The sequence below is a fragment of the Thermobia domestica genome, chromosome 9 (genome assembly GCF_964235325.1).
Source record: "Thermobia domestica chromosome 9, izTheDome1.hap1.1, whole genome shotgun sequence".
In the NCBI taxonomy this organism is placed as follows: Eukaryota; Metazoa; Arthropoda; class Insecta; order Zygentoma; family Lepismatidae; genus Thermobia; species Thermobia domestica.
In genome coordinates, this window is record NC_137462.1 from 86,060,245 (window position 1) to 86,083,792 (window position 23,548).

General features: G+C 35.8%; 1 protein-coding gene across 1 annotated transcript in view; it reads right to left on the bottom strand.

The window, feature by feature from the left end:
• Positions 1 to 909: 909 nt before the first annotated feature.
• Positions 910 to 23,548, bottom strand: part of LOC145660921 (endoglucanase E-4-like) — a 60,528-nt gene continuing 37,889 nt past the window's right edge. Inside the window, exons 6-9 of the mRNA XM_081726356.1 lie at positions 20,044 to 20,209; positions 17,003 to 17,167; positions 8,443 to 8,582; positions 910 to 1,333 (exon numbers count right to left, since the gene is read on the bottom strand). Coding sequence (XP_081582482.1) covers positions 1,105 to 1,333; positions 8,443 to 8,582; positions 17,003 to 17,167; positions 20,044 to 20,209 — 700 coding nt within the window. The 3' untranslated portion in view covers positions 910 to 1,104. The remainder of the gene's footprint in view (positions 1,334 to 8,442; positions 8,583 to 17,002; positions 17,168 to 20,043; positions 20,210 to 23,548) is intronic.

Consider the following 23,548-nt stretch of genomic DNA (forward strand, 5'->3'; position numbering starts at 1 on the left):
ATTGTTTTTATTTTCCCGCCCCTTTTCTAAAGGCATCGGTAAAGGGATGACCTACTGCCGTTTCGAACTTGATTCGAACAATAAGACTGTCTGTATGGTTTACCGTCTGTATGAATGAATGGGAGAGGGTACATTTCTACAGTTCTTTTTCCTCCCATGACCAACTTCTTTCTCATTTCCAGGTTTTGCGGCTTTTTGATAAACTTGCTGAAGTTATGCTAGATTTGGGCAGGATGCTAAAAGCAAGATGCTAGATGCTAAAGACGTGCAAATTATGCTAGATCTAGCATCATTATGCTAGATCTGGCACCGCTGATGCCTCATCACTTTGGATAATTTTTTCCCTTTAAACGTTAATAAGACTTGAATTTCATTGCATTTTTGTAACCTATCTACATGCTATAAGTGTAACATCATGGATGCAACCCATGATCCTTTTTCCCAACATTAGATTCGCTTTCGTAACAAGTTCCATCTTAATCAGCACCATAACTTAGATTTTTTTCTGGGTGGGCAAGCATTAATACGCGTATTTCGGCCCCCTAGAAAAGTTGTTTTTCTAATACCTGCGCCCTCTCTTTCCATCTTTCTCTTACTCTTTATGGGCCCCCGGAGCCTGTGAGCCCTCCCGCACGGCAAGATCTGCAGGGCCGTTAGTTACGCCACTGAGCCCGTTCCATACATGACAAATTAATTAAGGGGACAATATTGATAAATCTTAAAGACAAACGAATTAATACTATTTCTAGGGCCCGTAATAGTAGATTTTTTTTTTAACTGAAATGGGTCCACGACTCATTTTTGTTCTACTTAGCTTTTGTGTGTTGTTTTGTTTAAGTTATGTAATGTAGTGAACTTGTTTGATTTTTCATTTATAATTGCATATTAGTATCGTATATGGCGTAAGAAAATTTTGTCTTAAAATGGGCTCCTTCGAACGGTGGGAAGCTTCTCTGTGGGGCAGTTGCCCCCTGCCCTCCTCTCATAAGTTACGGCCCTGATCTTAATCTGTATAAACACAAATATCACACAAAAAAATTATTGCATTTTTATTAGGCAAATGTACAGTTCTTCACAAATAGTTATTTTTCAAAGTTCTTCATTTTAGTGTTTCACTATCTTCAGACGGAGTTGTATTAATTCAACCAAAGCAGTCTGGAAACCAGCGTTGTAGTCCAGTCCTACTACATTTGATATAAAATCGCTTCTATTGTCTGCAAAATTGTCATTTTCATCCGGACCGCCAATCAAAGCACCATACAGTGTGTGTATATTTGGTTCATCGGTATTGTAGTAGGACCTGTCACAGGGCACCGGCGGATCAGGACAAGAACTATAAAAGATAAATAAATAAATAAATAAAAACAAAACATTAGATTACGTTGCTAATTTTTTAACGGCACTAACTTCTAGCCATCTTTATGTTTTTAGCCCATTGATTTGAGGATAGGAAGTCGTTGGCAAGGGTAGCATGATTATTACTTTTCTCAATGATTTGCAAATTTCTTGTTTGTTTGTAGCAGTCTATCCGTATCCAGGGACATGTATTGACACTGGTTTACTGTCATTTGTCATATTACGCTATAACGCCAGAAAACTTTTTTTTTTTTACTCCACGCCAATAATTCGGTCGTGGGATGTCTGCACTTTGTGCTAATGTGTCCCCCTTATTTCAGAATGATACATCCCCACCGAGCCTATTTATTAACATTCCAATTTGCCCGGAAGATATGTCACACCTGCCTTCAATTCCTGATTTTTCACGTTTCTTAATAATAATAATAATAATAATAATAATAATAATAATAATAATAATAATAATAATAATAATAATAATAACTCAAAGTTGTTGTGAAACATGGTCGCTTACTCTGAGGGAAGAACTATGGACTGAAAGTATTTGAGAACAAGATCCTAAAACGATTATTCAGACCCAAGAGGAACTGGAATGAGGAATGCCGAAAACCTTGTAACGAGGAACTACATAATTCATATTTATACAGCTTACCGAACATTGTTAGAATCATCAAATCTAGGAGGTTGAGATGGGTTAGTCATGTGGCCAGAATGGAAGAAAGTTGGAACGCTTTAGAAGTTTTGACTGGAAATCCAATCGGAAAACGTCCAGTAGGAAGACCTGGGCACAGATGAGAGGATAATATTAAGGATGGATCCAGTTGGCTAAGGATAAAAGTCAACGGAGAGCTTTTGTGAATACGGCATTGAACCTCCGAGTTCCATAGACTACAGAGTTAGTTAGTTAGTGGTCCATATCTCAAAAATATCTACAAATTAGGTGGCAGTTTCATTTGATTTACACTTATATTTCAAAAGTTCTGATGCTCTAAAATTCAGGTTGTGCCACTTTCCGGACACCCTGTAGTAAACACATGTAATATTACATTAAATTCGGTTATTAAATACTGAAAAATATACAATATAACAAAACTTTAATTTTCACGAAGAGAGGGATATTTATAGATTTGGAGAAGAATTAAACAAAGTCAAACAATTAAAATTCCAGTATATTTGCAAAGAAAACAAAAATTAGTCTGTATATTAATCAATTGGGTAAAGAAACAAAGATGGCGGATGGTATTCAACAGCGTTAAAACATTTACTTTAGCTTAACGATAATTGTTGTAGAAAACAGTAGATTTTTAACATCGAGCTCATCCATAATTCATTGAAACTATTTCTAAAATTAAATCAACAAAAGTTGTCAGATTTTTCAGTGAAACATGAAGATCTTACGATTTTTAGGAAGCAAATGGAAGATAAGTGATATTCAGAATTTACATAACAAACATATACTATATCACATAGTAGTGTAGAATAATTTTAATTCGAAACAGCGCTAATTTCATCATAAATAGTTGCAGCACATAAAACACACAAAAAATATATTACAATTCTAAGTGGAAGTTCATGCTGTTCGGATCCCAGGATAAGCTGTACGTTGTTGTTTGGTACTGAAAGGACTGCTGATAACGGATTAGTGCTGATTGGAGACCTTAATATGACGGAAAGTTAAGAACTCTTACCTTCCACAAGTGTTTCTTTCTTTCTTTCTTTCTTTAACGTCGTCCTTTTTCAAGACGTTTGTTCTTGATATACTGTTGTATAGTGTTGTAAAAAAACGGTTTTTTTTCTGTGAAGTTTTTTTTCAATAAAAAACATCGTTCTTTTTCATGTTTTTTTCAAATCTCTGTTTTTTTTCTGGCAACTATTTTTTATTGATTTACGTTGCAGATTATTGAAATAATCAACAGAACTTGAGTCGAAGCCCTCGTAACTTACAAATTTTTTGTTTCTTTGTACATATATACTAGCAAAATTGTGTGATTATTCCTTTCGGCCCCAGGTCATTTTTGGCGTTTTCCTACATTTCCAGTTAGTGACTTATTGCTCAAAAACCATTCATTCGATTGATATGGTTAAGTCCTTGTTTTTTAGAAAATGGATGTGGTTATTTTTTGGTATAAGTTGCATTGCAGTGTTTCCAATGGGTGGGAAATTATTGAGGGAAATGTAGGGGTGAAAATTTACAAAAAATTCCCTAACCGAATTTCAAAATATTTTGTATCTAGTACCACTGCTGCTATATGGGTTCAAGTCACCTAAAAAAATCTTTGGTGTGTTGACAAGGTACAGTGAAATCCTGAAGTCGCTTGCTTGCATCCAAAGAGGGAAAGAAAAAATTCTGTCATCACATGAAATTTTGACAATTTTTACGCCTCACAAGCAAAAATCAAATATGCCGGGGTTACAGCTTCTCTAATTATCCTATTGAAACTTTTTATGGTGCGTTCTGTAGGGCAAAGAGGAAGCTTTCAGGTAGTGGTACGTTTGTTTCAATGTAGCCAGTAAGAAGGTAATAATAGAGGGCAAAAGGGAAAATTTCCAAATTTTTCACCTAAAAGCGGGAATTAATTGTTTTGCCTGGAAACACTGCCATCAGACAGACGAAAACTATCTAAAAATAAACCTCAGTACTCCAAGAATATATCCTACAAGTATCATGACGATATCTAACAAAGTAAGCAAGAAAATTTTAAAAAAATATCATTCTACCTCAGAAATTCACCAGTTTCTTACCATTTACGGAACATGGTTTATTATAAACCTCAACTGTACTTTCTCTAATTATTCTAGTGAAACTTTTTATGGTGCGCTATGTAGGCTAAGGATGGGGCTGTTAGATACTGGTACGTTTGTTCGAATGTAGCCAACAAGAAGGAGATAATAGAAATAAAAAAGGGATTTTTTTTTCCAAAATTTGCGCCTAAAATCTGGAATTAAAATTTTCTGTAGCTCGCAACACTACTTACTATCAGACACACACAAACTATCTTAAAATAAGCTTTGGTATCCCTCTAATATATCCCTCCTACAAGTATTGTGACGATATATAATAAAGTAAGCATGCCAATAAAAAAAATATCTCATTCTACCTTTAAAAAAATCACAGTTATCTTCCCAATTAGAGAACAAGGTCTACTGTACTTCCCCTAATTATCCTATTGAAACTTTCTATAGTGCGTTGTGTAAAGTAAAGACGAGACTTCCAGATACTGGTACGTTTGGTCCGATATAGCCGACAAGAGAGAAATAATAGAGACAAAACAGATAATTTTTCCAAAATTTCCCCCTAAAATCTGGAATTAAAATTTTCTGTAGCTGGTAACACTGCGACCAGACAGATGCAAACTATCTTAAATTAAACATTGGTACACCACTAATATATCCTACAAGTATTATGACGATATTTAAGGAACAAAACTTGTAATTACCAAAAATATATTAAGGTAAACAGAAAAGTCAGGAAAAACTAGAAAAATTATGTGTTAAAACCTAAATACGAATTTTTCGTGCGTTCCCTAATTAACCCATTGTAACAATCTGTATTTGCATTTGTTAAGTAAGAACAAATGTTCGATTGGCGTAAGTTGACTTGCACTCGGACGTATAGGTACGGATTTATAAACAAAAATTTCTAATTTTTTGCCCAAACTTAGGAAAATTTTAATTTCCCTAATTGGCAACACTGCGCGCAGGCCCGTCCAATTAATGTCAACAGTTAGGTATCCATCCGAGGTATCTACCTGGCAAGTCTTAAGGAGGTCTTTCTACAAGGAAGGAAGCCTGGCCCGTATCCACGGGGGGCAAGAGTGGCCCGCCCCCCCCCCCTAAATTTTGGCTGGCCCCCATAAAATTTCACGGTAGGCTTGCAAATGAACTATAATATGGTGATGAAGTATAATATTATTGTGTCGGGCCCCCCCTAACTTCTACCGGGCCCCCTCTAAATTATTGGGCTGGCTACGGGCCTGAAGGAAGCTACAGGGAAAAAAGAAGTAAAGGAAATTCGAAATTAGAAAATTCTTGAATTTTTGACTGGGGTGAAATTTGAGAAGGAAATTCGACACCAGAAGAAAAAAATTAATATGATAAACTATAGTGCAACCATATTTTGCAAGAATAATATCCCGATATCTTAATTAATGTCCACACAGGAGCGGATTAAACAAATGACGCACCCGTGTGTGCCACTTTGGCCACCTGGGCCATCGAGTATACATTAGATTATATATTTTTTGACTACTAACTCGTGTTGTTGTTGTAGTTATAGTCTCAACTAATAATAATATCGTTGTTAGTCTCGACTAATAATAATATCGTTGTTGTAAACAATAACTTTATAAGGAAAATTTTCACTCCTTTTTACATCTGAGTTCCAACACTGTTGGTGAGAAATGCAGGGTGTTTCAAAATGAATTTTGGGGTTTTAAGTCTTCGTAGTACTTATTACATTTTACGTACAATTATAAGCAATGCATCAAGTAAAAGAGCACCTCAAAGCAATGCATCAAGTAAAAGAGCACCTCTTTGCTACAAGTGTTCAATGTGATATTCATTCGTCACACGGCACACATCTAGTCGATAGGCAAGAAAGGCCCATAAACTTTCCGCCATATGGTACAAAACACATTGAATTTAGGGGAGTCTCGTTTCAAGTGTACCATCTCCTGAGGATTTGCTGACGGCCAGATACAAACATTATGAGTGCACATTAGCTCTTAGGTGAAATGTCGATTTATCACTGAAGACGACACGATCCACGATCTTCATTGTTATGCAGCAATATTTCACTTGCGAAATTGACACGTAAACCGTAGTCTGTAGGCTTTAGACCTGTAGCAACTGCAAACGATAAGGACGTAGTTGCAAGTGTCTCCTTAATATTCTTCACACAGACCGTTGCACTGTACAGATTCAGTTTTTATTAAAACACAAAAAACATTCTGCTCTCTAGTCTACATCTTTGCTGCTTGCTCTTTCTAACGGCAGACAGAAGAAATAATGCATGTACATGCGTGCGTACAAAACTGTTTGAGTTGCTCTTTCATTTGATATAATATTTATAATTGTAAGTTAATTGTAATAGATATTACAAAGTTTCAATATCCTAATATTAATTTTGAAACACCCTGCATTACTTCAAATTGTGTAATCCTATATTCATGTCTTTTATATACATATCATCAGGGCCGGTCCTAGTCAATTTGTCGCCTCGTGCAATAGCATAATTTGCCGCCTCCCTCTTTCTCCAGAAAGAACAAATCTTAAAAGTCATGATTTTAATTATGCTACTCCAGCATGAACAACAAAGGTGAGGGTAAGTGAAGTTGCACTCAGAAATGCTTAAATACTTACTAAAAATGCAATACCCTTGTGTCTGTTTTTTTTAAATATTAATCTACCGGTATTATGTTAGTGAAAGATAAAGCAAACACACCTGCAGAGGAAAGATGGTAATCCTTTTTATAGAATTCACTATCGAGCTTCAATCTCAATGTATCAGTTTGCAATTCCAGTGCAACTAGCTCTTTTATCTTTATTTCTTGATTTCTCTTCTATATTTGTTAACATTTTTTAAAAAAAGTTGTTTCTATCTTCAATGATAAGGAACTTGTTTCTGACAAAAACAAGACTAGTTGTCATATCAAAACTGTGATAACTTACTAAATGGAACAGATAGTCACTACTGTTCGAGAATTGAATTCTTGCATTTGGCAACAATCAAGCAATTTGTGCTCGGATTTATTCGACCATTTGCTTTAGCATTGTCCATGTGGCCTTAAACTAATGAAACCTAAACATAATTTATGAATATAGTATTCAAATAGAAGGTCAGCTTAGTAAATGTAACTACCATCATCATGAAGTCTGTTTCCAACAAGAAATATTTAATTTAAATAATATATTTATGACAGATTTTTGCCGGACCATCCAAACTTGCCGCTCCACGCAAATGCACGTGTTACAAGTATGGTAGAGCCGGCTCTGCATATCATATATATCTAGTCGACAAATTATTTATATATGACATTTAGAAAAATACTATGGCAAATTAGTATTAGTTTTTACCATTAGACAAGTTATTTGAATTTTATACTGTTCGTGACATTATTTTCGTAGTTATTAAAGGCCTGCTTTCACGAAAACACAAAATTTCATTTCTACTTTTATTTCTTAGTTGATATTGATGGAAACTGCTGAAACCCGAATTGTTAATAGGTATGGTATTCATGTAAATTGTAAAATATTTGTAGCGTATCAGTATCTAGCGTTTAATTTATGTTGCATTTTATGGTGATTATACCTACATAAAAATATTTAGTACTGAAATAGACGTAAGATGCATTACAAATGACTATTTGAAAAAAAACGAAATTTAGAAAAAAAACGAGAGGCAATGTTTTTTTTCTAAAAAAAACGTACATTTCTGAAAAAATACGAACGGTTTTTTTTCTATTTACAACACTACTGTTGTATATAGGCCCTATACGGCAGACTCGTGATTACCTGAGGTAATTGAGACCGATCCTACCTCAGATATACAAAAACTCGGAAATACATAGATTGCTGTTACAAGATACAGTTACATACTGTAAACAACAAAATATTTTTTTTATACAGGAATTGTTTATAACTTATTTAGAAAACAGTATTTTTATATGTATACACAGTATCAAACAAAACTACAAAACTTCTTTTTAAAACCAATGATTATTTTTTGGAATATCGTTTGGCCTTTCTTTGATGGTATAAGTTGAGAAGGTCAATTGGTGTCAACTGGCATTTTTTTTCTTTTGAACTTTCTCGGCTAATCCAGAGGTTCGGTAAACCGGGACTCGAATAGTCGCAAGTCCATTGCATGACAGGAAATAGGAAAGAAAGAGGAGAGGGTTTTTTAAATGTTTTACGTCCCACGATTATTCTGGGAATGAACCTTACTTTCATTTAGGTAATTCACTACAGATTTGCGCTAACCATTTTGATCGAAGTATTAATTAAGTGTTACAGAAACATAACATTTATTATTGTATTTCATATATATATTCTGTCTATTAAACAAACTTTAAGTTAGACACTTACGCAGGTCTATGATGTGGTCTTTGTGGTGGATTAATTCCATATCCTACAACAAAGCTTCTGCCAGTATCTCCAAGGATATAATGGATTTGCTGTTTGCCAAATTCTCGATATTCTTTTGGCTTAATGTTTATTTTCGCTGCCTGTTAAAAACAAGAGTGACAATTACTAATGTTTAAAAAAATAATCACGTCATTTTCAAAATCAACTTGTTATTTTATATTCAAAGAAATCAACGCAATGTTAAGAACGTTAATCATCACATTCAAAACAGAAGTCAAGTACTATTATTTATATTCTCAAGTGAATTCGAAGTGTATGATATGAAATAATCATAATATTTTAGAGAAAATGATAAGTATATTTTTAATTAAATGTAATTATAGTTCTACAGAGTAATGACTAGGGATGGCCAGAACCGGTTCTTGGTGGAACCGGTTTTCGGGTATGAACGGATCCGGTTCTAGAAGATCCGGTTCCGGAACCGGTTTTTCGGATCCATGTCTGGAACCGGTTCTTCGGATTCAGGTCTAGAACCGGTTCTTCGGATCCAGGTCTGGAACCGGTTCTTCGGATCCAAGTCTGGAACCGGTTCTTCGGATCCAAGTCTGGAACCGATTCTGAAAACAGAACCGGTTCCTCGCGGAACCGGTTCCGCTGGATCCGAAACTTTGTGACGATCCCTATGCTAAACCCGAGCTTCTGGCAAGCTGTGAACAGTATGCTAGATGAAATGGTGGAAGCGACAGGCAGGCGCCCAAGCGGCGGCAGCTTGTCTCATTTGGCTAAATAAACTGAGTAACTGGCAAACTCATTGGCTAAACACCCACTGGTGGACGAACATTTTTTTCTGGGGGCACAAGCGGGTCTGGGCGGGGAAGGCACAAGCGCATGATCCTCTTTGCATTATTTCAGAAGGTGAACTTAGTGCCTCCTTTACAGCGTTTGCACACGTCCCCGGCAATGCCGGATCCGGTTCCGACAATGCCGGCGATGGAGTCGGCGGCAATGTAATCAAATGGTAGCTGGCACACGCTTTCCGACCCGGCAAAAAAGCCGGTGGTACTCCCGGCTCCGGCAAATGCAGCCGGACTAGCCGCCGACACGTCGGTGCCGGCTCCGGCTCCGGTTTTGTCGGCGGCAATGTTTTATTATGCGTGGATGCACACGCAGCCGGTAAAGACGGAGCCGGCTTGTTGATAGGTTTCTTCAATCTAGCTACAGTGAGTGAGTGGCAAGGCGTTGTGTATTCTTGTTTCTTTTCCTGTATTAGGATTTTTTGTTTACTTCAGGTTTTTTGTTATTTTCTTTTTTTCACATCATATGAATATATAATGAAGAATGAAATAATCAAAATGGCTGTGAGGTAGCACAAATATAGTGGCTTGCTATTCACATAAATTCTCAGCAAGGGAAATTCGGATCTTGTTTGAATTATCCAACTACGGCAACGTGGAAAGTGAGTTTCACACATGTATGTATGTATATTAATTTGTTATCTTCTACAGCTGAAACTTACTTAAACGATTTAAACAAAGGGGTCGTTGGATTCGTTTTGATAGAGAATATGTCTTAGCATATATGAAGTCATAATTTTTAAAAAATCAACATGACGGAAATGAACAAAATGGAGATACGAAGAAATTATGAATCTAGGATAGTTGTCCAGTGCTTATCCTGTTAATTATGCAACCCAGTATGTATGTAATAAATATCCATCATAATCGTAGAAGTAGGCATTCCCAAGCATAACAAAGGTTGTAAATAAAATTAAAGTAAATAAAAACTACAACACAACTACAGAAAGAAATGAAAATGCACAAACAGAACAAGAAAATTTCTATTCTTGTGGTTGCATACTGTTTTACCTTATATATCATAATAAAAATATGTACTCTGTCTTGTCTGGTATTTGTTCCATAGAACGATTGTATACTGAGTAAATAGGCAGCCGCAATGTTGCCTTTCCAGCCTGAAACGGCTCGGACGTAAGAACTATCATCTTATTATTATTATTATTATTATTATTATTATTATTATTATTATTATTATTATTATTATTATTATTATTATTATTATTATTATTATTTTAAATAGTTTGATCTCAGCCTGTTTCAATTTTGGGAAATTTAAATAGATGTTAAAATTATGGCAACAAAAGTGGAAAAAAGAGAAAGAAACCAAAAGAAGGCCATATACCTCGTGCGCACACATCCACACACACAAAGAGCAAATAACCTCGTTTTTTCGATCTTCTGTTAAGTCTCCCCCGGGGGGAAAGTATAGAAAAATAATAGTTTGCAAGACTCCTTTTATCAATCATTGATAGCGATTAGGTTTCTCCTAAGCATTTTTCTTTTGTGTGGATTGTCTTACTTGGCTCCTGCAAGATCATAGTACGTAATTTGGAAGGGGGGGGGGTGTTTGTTGAAAGAGGGAAAGGAATGCATAAAGAAGAATATCTTGTATAACAGTATGATTTGATTTAATCAACACAACAGGCTACAGCCGAAATTGCCTATGTTTTTGTTTTACAAGATCCAAGATGCATTGCAAAACGTTATCTATGAATGTTATATCGGACATACTACATATGTAGGCCTATCTAGAACAAAATCTCCCCTGGAAAAAATCCTCCTATGCTGAAGAAAATTATAATTTAGTTCCGTTTCCTCCGTTCGATTCCAGGAATGTACTCGATTCGTCTATCTGTATGCAACTATGCAAGCCCACAGGGGATCAAGGACAGAAGTAGGTCAATTTGACAGGGGGTGGAATAAACTGACGTTTATCATTTATATAAAACTATTCTGGAGTGCCATACTTTCTGCGTGAGTGTCGCTATAGCCTATGTTACTTATTTCCGCTTGAAGTAGCTTTTTGATTTAGTGGGTTGTTTTCTGCAGTGCACTGAAGTTTTGCTTCAGTGACAATTCATTTCATCGTTCATCGAGTGACAATGACTAAAGTGTTTCAGTACGATGTCTAGAATTTCATTGAATTAGTGGAAGTGAGACCTTGTCTATGGGGCAAGACTACAGACTCATATAAAGACAAGGTCGAAAAGCAGAAAGCCTGGAAAGAAGTATATACAAACCTTGCACAAGACTTCGACACTATGGACAAAAAGAAATGAGACGCGACAGGTATGTATAGGATAATATAAAACAATAGTGATTCAAATGCTTTCTGTTTACTTACAGTTGATACATAAAATGTAGATTATATGTAAATGAAAATAAAATATACACTCATGTCCAAAATGATTGTCGCATATCTATAACTGTCTTCTTGTAAGAATATACTTTGATAATGATTTTGCAGAGTACTGTTAATACTGATACTGTGTGTATAATCGGGAAATGTATATTTGTGGTAAATTTCATAGGAAAACAATTATAAATACTAAAATTAGAATGAGTAAAACAAAATGTTGCTAAATGGACAAGAAAGTTTTATTTTCGTTCTATTGTTCTTATTTACTGCTCCTTTGACATGAAATTTACCACATACATGTCTTTGCCGATTATACACATACTAACATTATAAGAAATACCGGGCGAAATCGTTATCAAATTATATTCCTAGAACAACATATTTATAGACATGCGACAATAATTTTGGACATGAGTGTACAATCGAAGACATAAAAATGGGCCACTTCGATGTTCGGGATACGGACAATTTACCAGCTGTCAATTTGCCACCAAAATTCGACAAACCGGACAATTTGCCACCAGTTTTCGCAAATTCTTGACAATTTGACACTATTGGATTGTGGGTTTAAGTACAGGGTTACTACCTATTGTAACTTGTCAAAATTATTAATTTAGCCATGTTTTTCTGCGAATGCTTTTAATTAGGAGTATATACGGACCAATTTACAATATACCTTTGTGTACTAAAGAAAAGATATTTGGGGATTTAGACGTTAATGCTCCTACGTCACTTGATTGACGTAATACAATTAACCTTGTTCTTTGCATTGAGCTATTTCTCAGATATTGAACGACCCTTCCATTTATTCAAGTCAGTCTGTAATATTACACGGCTCTTGCAAAAAAAAAAAAAAAAAAAAAAAAAAAAAAAAAAATGAACAGCGCTGAATATGATTACTAATTCGTTGTACTAAGAAATCGAACGTTTGTTTAGACATGCGAAAGTAATTAATTAAAAAATTCCGAATCATATGTACACAGCTTTTCATATAATGTATAAAACGGACTCATGTTCTCTCCTTCACGTTCAAACTCAAACTACCTTTCGGCACCGGCATTACCGGGATGTGTGTGCAAAGCAGCGCCGGCACCGACATTGCCGGAGCCGGCTCCGGTTTTGCCGGCTGCGTGTGCAAAGCAGCCCCGGTTCCGGTTCCGGCATTGTCGGTGCCGGATCCGGCATTGCCGGGGACGTGTGCAAATGCTCTTACGGGTCTTTGGGGGCTTTCGGATCCAGGTTGGAACCGGTTCCTAAGATCCGGTTCTGGAACCGGGTTTTCAGATCCAGATCTGGAACCGGTTCCTAAGATCCGGTTTTGGAACCGGGTTTTCAGATCCAGATCTGGAACCGGTTCTTAAGATCCGGTTCTGGAACCGGGTTTTCGGATCCAGGTCTGGAACCGGTTCCAGAACTGGTTCTGAAAACCGGATCTCCGAGAACCGGTTCCTCGCGGAACCGGTTTCACCGGAACCGGAACTTTGTGACCATCCCTAGTAATGACATTAAATCTATAAAATTATAGAATTTCATATTTCTTAAAGCGAAAAACAATCCATTTACTGGCACATGGTATATCTAATTAACTACACTACCGTATTACCAGATTTTTTTAAAAGTATTTTTACAGCCTAAAATATACACTCTTAAAATATGCTTTATTCTTTAACAGCAAACACTTTTCTTGATAAGTAAATTAAAAGATAATTTCCAGAATTATCCTTGAATTAATTGTATATAATTTCATGTCTATGTAAATGAAAAAAAAAACTTTAATAATACGTATACTCTACCAGGAAAATTATTGACTTTTGTATATCTATCTTTTACAGAGGTTGTTGAGTCTACATTTGGCCAATTTCGACTTACCTAAAAATTTAGAAGAATCCATGGCGCCAGGTCCGTAAGTGCTCGAAGTGTTTCCCTTGGTTCCTAACAATAACCCGACAGCGTAATTTCCACTGTAATAGGCTTCTCTGAAGTACTGGGAGGGGAATCTTGTCCCATTCCCTTTGCACAGCTTTCCAAAGTCCTTCCACAGTTGTCACACTCCGTTTCCCAAAGCCCGCTTCAACAATCCAAATTCACAATAGTCCATAGGACTTGCATCTGGAGATTTAACAGGTACCTCATTGAAAGGTATCACCTGTATACCACTTGCCTCCTCTATCTCCCTGTAGAATGTGAGGGGCGATCGTGAGGTATGTGATGAGGCATTGTCCATGTGAATGCATACCAGATTGGCGTCATTTCCGTACATTGTTGGAATCTCATGCTCGTAGATCGGCCGCATGATCTGCTCCTGAAAATACTGCGAATTTATTTTGCAGTTCTTCGCCACCCTACGAATCTTCAGTTTACCTCGGTAACAGTAGCCAGAACGACCATGAACCCTTTTGGGAAGGATTCTCTACAGACACAGACCCACCTTCTGAAGTTCTTGGCGCCTTTCTCTCGGTACATGATGGCTCTCGGTTTGCCGCACTCGGAAAGTTAAATCCATGCTTTATCGAGCGTTACGACGTACATCCATCTTTGTTTTGCCAGATGCCGTTCGTACAGATTCCGGGCGTTTTCACTTTCGTTCCTTTTGGTGGGCATCCGTGAGAAGATGGCCGCGAGCTTTCATTACTTTTTCCAGCTTGAGTTGATGGTGTAACGTCCGGCTCACAGTACCCAAATACACGTCAAGACGATTAGCCATACAACTTTGTGTTGGCGGATTTTCTTGCATTGCCATTTTGCGAAGTTTCCTCTGCATGGTGGAGGTGGCCTTGGTGCATTCCCGCTTCCTGGGCAACTTTGTTGGTGATCGAAATGGTGGAGCTTTGTTGCCCTTGTACTTTTTAATAACATTTTTTATTCCACTTAAACTGGTGTTGCAACCATTCTTCTTGCACTATTTTCTAATGACAGAAACACTGAAGTGGGCGTCATAAAGAGCCGCAACATAGCCTTCCCAAAACCGTCTTAGTTTGGGCGGCATTTTGGTCACAGCGGAAACCCACATACTTGGAAACAAATTTAACACAACACTCACAACAATAGTTCTGTTTTGTGGTTATTTTCGTCCGCGCGGAAAAACAAATCCGTTCCCAGGAAGCCACTGCACAACACTGCAGGACGCCACTAGCCAGGTCGGGTCAGTCCATTCTGCCCAGGAGGGGGAAGGAACGAAATCGGCCAAACGTAGGCTGAACAGCCTCTGTACAAATGTTCAAGAAAACAATTTGCCTGTATCCTGTTTTCCCAAGACTACTGCATAGGCGCTAGAAACTACAGTAAAACTTGAATTATACGGATTAGTTCTGGACGAAATCCGGATATGCATAAATCCGAATAATTAAGGAAACATAAAAGAAAATTATTTTGTAACATTAAAAAAATCTGTAATACTGCTTTTGTTTAATTAAAAGTCAAAACTTAGTGTATAATATTTTGAAAATAAGATCGCTTTACTTCAACCAAGTAAAATAATAGAGGAAATATAAATTAAAAAATGAATTTTAACGTTGTTTCAAATGAGAATTTCAAGCAAATTGTATTTTTTACAAACAAATGCATACAGTTTGTATCAATAACTTTTTATACACTAGTAAAACTTGAAGTCAGTCTTTTCCTATCCACGGACCCTTGGAAGACCACGAGATATTTAAAGAAGATGGACAGGATATTTTATTTTCATTGAATCTTATCATTTGCTCATACTTAGGCTTAAACCAATTGAGAAGAACAGAATACCGAAAGATAAAAAAAAAAGACAAAATTATTAACCAAATTTGAAAGATATATTAGGTATGTGAAACACATGTCAAGCTTAAGAATTTAAGGTAATAATTTGGAAGTAGTACATGGTTCAGCATATTTATTCGGATTAATAAACTAGACAAGCTAGATGCCGTAAGCCCTTCAAAATGATAACCGTTTCTGACAAGGCAGCAAAAATTGTCAATTTTATTGAAGTTCGTCCTCTTAACAGCCTGTTATCTTCTGCTATTTGTAAATGAAATGGGAATGATGAGGAACCCTCATCATTACATTCAGAAATTCGCTCGAAGTCTTGGTAAGATTCTGATGTGGTTGTTTGAAATTAGTGATGAAACAAATTTGTTCCTCGTTAATTCTAATTTGATTTAACACAAAATTTAAACGATTTCACATGGCTCTCATCTCTTGCTTATTTGACGAGCACTTTAAACATTTTAAATACTTTAAACTCGAATCTTCAACTTACATCTGTCACCATGTTTGCTGTGCAAGAATCAAGAAGTTAAATTTGTGATGCAACTGTTCGGAGATAGGATAATACGATTCCTTTTACATACTGAATGATTTCATTGATTTCAGTGAACAATCCCTTTCTGGTGAAGTAGTTGAAAGTACGATTGAACATTTGAGGTCATTGGCGTCCCAACTACGGTACACCTGCATTTTCCGAGTTGTCCTAAAGAAAATATGATCAGATGCAAACTGCCTTTCTGTAGACTCTGAATTTAGACTTTCTTCTGTCAATGAAAAACAACTAATTGAGCAGTCTTGTGGTTCGACATTAAAAATGATGTTCCTTTTGTTACTGTCATTGTAGTTTTGGTTTCAATCTAAGGGTGTTTATTCTGAAAGTCCCAAAAAGGCTGTAAAACATTTGTTGCCCTGTGTCATCACATATCTCTGTGAGACACTCATATCGTAATCTGAAAAACAAATTCAGGAACTTACTTATCGTGGAGTCAGATCTACGTCTGATATTACCCAGTTTTTGATCCAGATATACGGAAATTGGCATCTGAAAGGCAGAATCATCCATCATATTTTGTGTGTTGAAATCGTAATATTGACCTAACTGGTACAATTATATTTTTCCGAATATCTTCATTTATAACAGTATTGCATTACCATAAGTGACCCACTTAGTGTTCTGAAATTTTCGTTTTTATGATGTGTGTATATGTTTTTTTTTTTTTTTTTTAAATCATTATTAATTTCATGGTAGTCCGCGAAGAATTAGCAGTTGCTTAAGGTGACATCAGAAAGACTGGGTAACGCTGCTTTAATTGATATGTAGAAACAAGAAAGGCAACTATTACCTTTAACATTTAGACAGCAATCCCATTGAAGAATACACAATCTTAAACCCTCCACACAATTTTCAAGGTTGAATACCTAAACTAAAATTAAAAACTCTACAGTATGGGTTTTGTCTCTACCTTAGTCCGAATTCATATGACGCTCATGGCTTAAACACAATTTTCAATTTAAAAATTATCAGTGCTCTATATATAAACACTTCCCAGTAATACGTCATTGCACGATATTAATCAGAAGTATAGATTATTATTTTTTAACTTACTTCCAAGCAAATAAGTACTACATTTGCTGCATTTCGTAAAGGTCCCCAATTTCCAAGAAAGATCAAACCTTTTGGGGTTCTTTTTTGATCATTCATCATGTAATCACAGAATTGTTGTACTAAAGTTTTATATTCTTGTTTCCCAGTCAACTGAGCCAATAAAACCTGTAAGGTAAAATAAAATATAAAACGAAGAAAAATATAAAATACAAAGTGGAGTAAATCATTTATCTTGATACTCAATTGTAACTTCTAAACTACTACACAGAAAACGCTGAAAAATTTTGTACTGTGAAAATATCGGCAGGAAGACGTCGTTTCACTCTACTCACTACACTACCATTAGATTACTAATGTTGGCAACGAACATAAAGTTGTATTTTTTTCAAATGGCAGTATGTCATGTTATTGCATATTTCAAATTAATATATATATAACTACATGAACTAACAGACATTAAATAAGGGGGTACTTCTGGTTGACGTTGAAAGTTGAAATTTGGCATGGTTGTAGCTTTTCAGGACTAACCCCCAGAAAAATTGCCAAAAGTGAATATTTTTAATTTTTAGGAGGGGTCTAAAGGGGGCTGAAGAAATTCTCCGGTTATTTAAATGGATATTTTTGGATCTATAATCTCATATTTTAGGTACTTGGAACTGGAGTATACACTTGAAATTCGGTATTCTTGTAAGTTTTAGCGTTACCCGAGTAAATCTTCCCCATGTATTTATATGGGACATCTTCTACACCCCAAAATATTTAGACACTTCCGGGAAGAGAATGATGAAATTTGGCATAATTGTGGAGTCTTTCGGGATTAATCCACAGGAAAATTGCCAAAATTTTTAGTTTCTAAGGGATCTAAGGGCGGATGAAGAAATTCCAATGTTATTTTAAAGGTGTTTTCTTGAGATACAAAATCTTAACTTTTAGATAGTTGAAATGGGAAAAGAAACCTGAAATTCGGTAAAATTTTGGGTTTAAGAGGTGTGAGGCCGTAGGCCGGGCAAAGGAGGGGATATGGAGGCGAAGCCCCCATCTGTCCAAATTCAGGAAATATTAAGAGCAATTGCAGGAAATTCACTGTTGATGCAAATGCTTATACGTAAGAGATACGAGGCCGTAGGCCGAGCAAATGCGGAGGTCTGGGGGCAGAGCCTTCAGCTAGCCGAAGGCTAGTCTACATATAAAACGAAAACTTACAACAGCACATTTGTTATACAGTGTTGCAAACTAAGAACACTATAGTATCACAAATATCGAAGACGGTTCTTAACAGTAATAACGAAAGTGAGATAGATATGAAAATGTAGACCCTATATACATAGTAAATTAATGCCGAATACTACGTTCATCATATGACGTATTTAGAACATGTAGGGACAACGTTGCTAGAAATTGAAAATTCTACCTTTTCTAAAGGATTTTATTTCAGAAAGGTGTTGAGATTAGGCATTGTATACAATTACGTGGATGGTTTTCAATAGACGTAAAAATCATAATGTCGTTCATAGCAATTTTATATATCAAATCATTTGGGAGATATAAAAAAAAAAGGTAAAATTTAATATATTGCTTTAAATGGCTTATTTGCGGAGCTCTTTTGTTTAGAGAATTGTACGATTTCTTGTAAATATAACTGTAAAACAAGTTAATCCTAAATAAACTTTACGATGATTGTGTTTGCTTCTTCAATGTGTTTTTCAATTGACACATAAATTTCTTTCTCGAGTTATGTGAAAGTATTGTCCGCTGGTCTAGTAACTAGACGTGTGAGTGGCCCATGATTCGATTCCCGATGAAATTTAATTTTAGTATCATTCACTTTCAACTGCGACCTCCGAAAGTAATTTCTGGTTTGAAGCAATCTTGTTTTATTATTATTATTGATAGTTATCGCTTTTAATACAAAGTGATATCATACTAGGATCAGGTTTCACACTAGTCTTAATTTTGAATTGTACTTCAGTACGCAGTTTTTCTAATATTTGTATTTTTCTTGTATTTCAATATGCAGTTTTTCACCAGTTTCATTCCTCTTTTATTCTAATTATTTTTAAATGATTTCTATTTGTTTAACATTATTTGTTGTATTTGACTATGGAAATAAAAACACGTATCAAAAGAAAACATTAAAAAGAAGTTTTCACACGTTACGAGTCACCGATGGCTCGTGCAATAGGGCCTACTTCATTTCTGTGTGGTGCCGTTTTATGCATTCTATTACCTCTGTGCGTTTATGGTATTTTCTTTTGTACAGATTTTAAACATTATTAGCATTCACGTGCTACACAAGACACCGGTAATGCGTCCTGCTTTGGCGTAATGTAGCTTCAGATTCTGTCAATAGATGTCTGAAGTCTGAATTTGAAATACCGTGTCGTCAACTCTGAAGAGAAGCTCAAAGTAAGATCTGTGCACGAGTCACAGCTGACTCGTAACGCACCGACGGACAAACCTTCAACGAGACACACCATGACTCGCATAGCACTGAGATCCAAACTCAAACGTAAAAATACACTTTTCCGCTTGAAGGTCCTGATCATATTTTTACTTCCCTTCGCGATCCCCGTGGAAACAACTTCCGAAACTTTATTTGTCTTAACTTGATCATATGCGTGACATAGTTTATTACGAACATGAATTGTAATAGATTAATTACAAGTTAACTGGCTGGTAACACTTCTGCTTACATTTTAGTTATAAAACCGGCTATCTGCCCTCGTTCGCTGATCGGATGTTTTAAAAGTATATATCTCTTTCAAACTATTGTATTATATTTCAGAAGTGGTCAACACTGTTTCCAAGCTATATCACCTTGAAACCGAATGAAGACTAAAGACAATCTATATATTATTCAAGTATGACCTTCCCTAAAATTTGCCATACTGCTTCATTTTCACCTCTTTCCCCCTCAATATTTTAAGACTCGTAATTCAGAAACAGAAATGAGGATAACTTCCTTAATGTAACCAGAATTTCAATATCCATTCTAATAATAACCAGACTTAAATCCATTATCAGAAAGAAAAACAGCATACCTCTACTCCAGCTAACTTGTTGTCCCAGCCAAAATCTGAGGGCCTATCGTTCAAGTTAAATTCTGTGAAAAGTCTCTCTGCTGTGTCCAGATATTCCTTGTCACCAGTTGCTTTGTAAATCCAAATCGATGCCCAAACTAACTCATCTTCGTAGCCTGACCATGAACTGCATTGAAAATATCAGTTGTAGTTGTCAGTGCTGATCATAACAATTAAAATCAAGAAATTCATAGTTTGAATGATTTTTTCCATTCTCTTTTCTGAAGTAATGTTCTCTCTATGAATTGGTAACGGCTACAGATTGCAAATGTTACACTGTTGCGAAACGACTAATGTAATTTTAAAACAAAATCCTTTTAAGGAATAATCGTAGTATTTTTACCTTCCATTACTTCTGATGCCCACAAGTATACCTGGACTTGTCTAGACGGTTTCACAATAAATCAAATTGTTATGAGTCTTATTCATTTATTTAACAATTACCAGATTCAGCTCTGAGGCCATTTTATACTGGATATATAACAATAACAATAACAATGGAAAGGATTTGGGAAGGTATCGGCCAGGGCCTGTTTTAGTAGGTACCATCCCGGCATTTGCCTGGTAGGATTGAGGGAAACCCTGGAAAACCCCAATCAGGATGGTCGGCAGCGGGAATCGAACCCGCGACCTCCCGAATGCGAAGCCAACGCTCTACCACGTGAGCTACTTCGCTCGGTGAGCCACTTGGCCAAAAAAGACACACAAGTTCGTAGTCATCCTTATAGGCTATACAGAGGTTTAGACTGCAACCTCGAGATCGTTAAGGTACGAGCTAGATTTTCAAATAACTAGTAAAATAGTAGATCTTGTAAGCGGTGAAAGATTTGTAGAATTCTAATGTGAAGCACAAATGTCAAGTTGAGATTCGTAGATCTCCAAATGGTCAGGTTAAGCATGACGTATTTCCAATAGTATTTGTTGTTCACTTGTTTCCGCAGGATTCCAACGTTGTGAGCAGCATATAGAACTTAACACTGGTTACTTTTTTCATTGGCTTATATTAATATAATGAAAGAGAGAATTACAATTTTTATTTAAGTTTCTGGAAAACGGAACTTTAAAGAGCAAATAGATCCAACATAAGCAAGAGAATAAAACTACATAAAAATGAAGTGAAACGTACCCTGGACTCTTTCTTTATCTAGCAAACTTATTGTTTGAAAACGAAAAAGTGACTTTTATATCCTCACACTTAGGTTAAGAGTGAAAGTGACAAAACTACTTAACTCATCAATTTCAACAGATGAGGAAATTTAAGTGAAGAATTAGATCAAAATCGGTGTGCATGAAACGCAGAGAAGAATCTGAGACTGTAAAGAAATCAACTGAAGAAAGTATTGTATGTGAATGGGGTAAGAGGAAGGATGAGTGCTTAAATGAAGCGTATAACAACATGAAGGGAGGATTAAGGCTAAACTCAGGGCCGGCCTTGGGTAGTGTGGGTCCCGATTGGGAACCATTTGCAGGGCTCCACGTTACAACTAACTTGCACCAAGGTCTGAAGAAACTATATATATATATATATATATATATATATATATATATATATATATATATATATTGCGTTCTAGCTGCCAGTCTAGTGGCAATACCCATTACTCTTTATAACGTTTTCCCATCTGCAAAATGTCTGGAGAAAACACTCATCCTGTTCATTGCTTATAGTAGCTAATTTTTCAGAGAAATAACTCAAATGGAAATGCAAACAGTGAATGAATTTAAAATACATATTTCACCCTTGTTGATATCTACTTTTAGCAAAATTCTACAACGCATCATTGTCAAAAGGTTGCACCCGTACCTAGAATCTAAAAATGTTCTTCCTATTCACCAAACATTTTTTCGCCCTTCATACTCTATCAATGATCTCTCCTTTAGCCCAACCGGAATATGAGTGGAAAGTTAAAGATTTAAAGATTTCTATCAATGATCAACTCCTTCGCCTCACCAGTCTCATCACAAATCATTATAACTCCGTTAAACCATCCTGACACCTTTTGTTCGACCTTGGAAAAGCCTTTGATAAAGTCTGGCATCTGGCACTCTTCATATGCTTCTACATTTTGCATTTTCCATAACTTATATTCGTTTCGTTTATCACTTTCTTGTATGCCGTCTCTCCTACGTCAGCATGAATAATCAAGTTTCTCATCCTATCTTCCCTCTGTTAGGAGTACCGCAAGGTTCTGCTCTTTCACTGCTGTTATATATCATCTTTGTGGCCGATTTCCCTCCACTTCCTCCTGACGTATATTGAAAAGGGAAAAGAAAAAGAAAAGAAAGAGAAAAAGGAAAAAAGCTCGTAACAAAAGAGAAGAGGAGAAACTCTGTATTGTGCAAATGAGATACATGGAATAAGTCGTGAGTGGAAACCCTTCACCCCCTGGTGGGGGAATATTCATGAAACTATCAGCTTATATCTAATTTAATAGGAATATATAATCCATGTCTTACTTTTGAGCATACAAGGTTCAATCAAAATGAGAAAACTTTTATATCGGACTTCCGAAGAAAAATAAAAATAAAATAAATACATGACCGTGTTTATTATATATAGAATTCCCAGTCACGACCCCTTTTCAGTTTTATTCAAAATAGAAGAAGAAGTAAAGAAGAGAAGAGAAAGATGGGATAGGAAGAAGAAAAGAAAGGAAAAAGAGAAGTAAGGAGACGAGGAAATAGGGAAACTGTTACTAGATATTTTTGAGAAATATAGTAAAGGAAAGTGGATAATTATCAAATTCGTATTATTTCCAATAGCTATTCGGTGAGTATTTGGTATTAAGGTGATCAAAGGTAGACACATGTTAACCCATACCTCCCAGACCTAGATCCATTTAACCCCAACTACCGAATTATCCCAATCTAGCTCTGAGATAGATGAGAAAGTTTAATTTAACAGTTTATTCAATATTTTCGAAAGTTCTTAACTAGTATCCAGTACTTGAAGCATAAACGATGAAGTTGATGGCATGTTATAATTGACCACAGAGAAGAACAAAAAAAATCAAAGCAACACACATATTTGACGAAGATTTTGACTTTGAAAGTTCTCCCATGATGATCACTCGTTCAGGCTATTTCCGTCCCTTTTTGCTTCCTTTATAGAGCCAACTTAGATTGAGTTAGTATTGACTTTTCAAGACTAATTGTCAACTACCATTAATTACAGTAAGTCACACATATATGTTAAAACAATTGGTACACTTAATACTAAACCTACATTTCACTCACACACACATTCATACAGGACAATGTATACTTCGGGTTGCATTTAGTGGAATTAAACTAACCTAACTACATTTCTATAGACATTTATTACATTTCAAGAAAACTTAATTTGACAGTACAGGAGAAATTTCGATACATGAAAAGAAAACAATAATAGTAATAATAATATAGTATATAGACGTGCATAGAAATTTGTTACTTTTCAATATCGAATAACACATTTCTCTTTGTA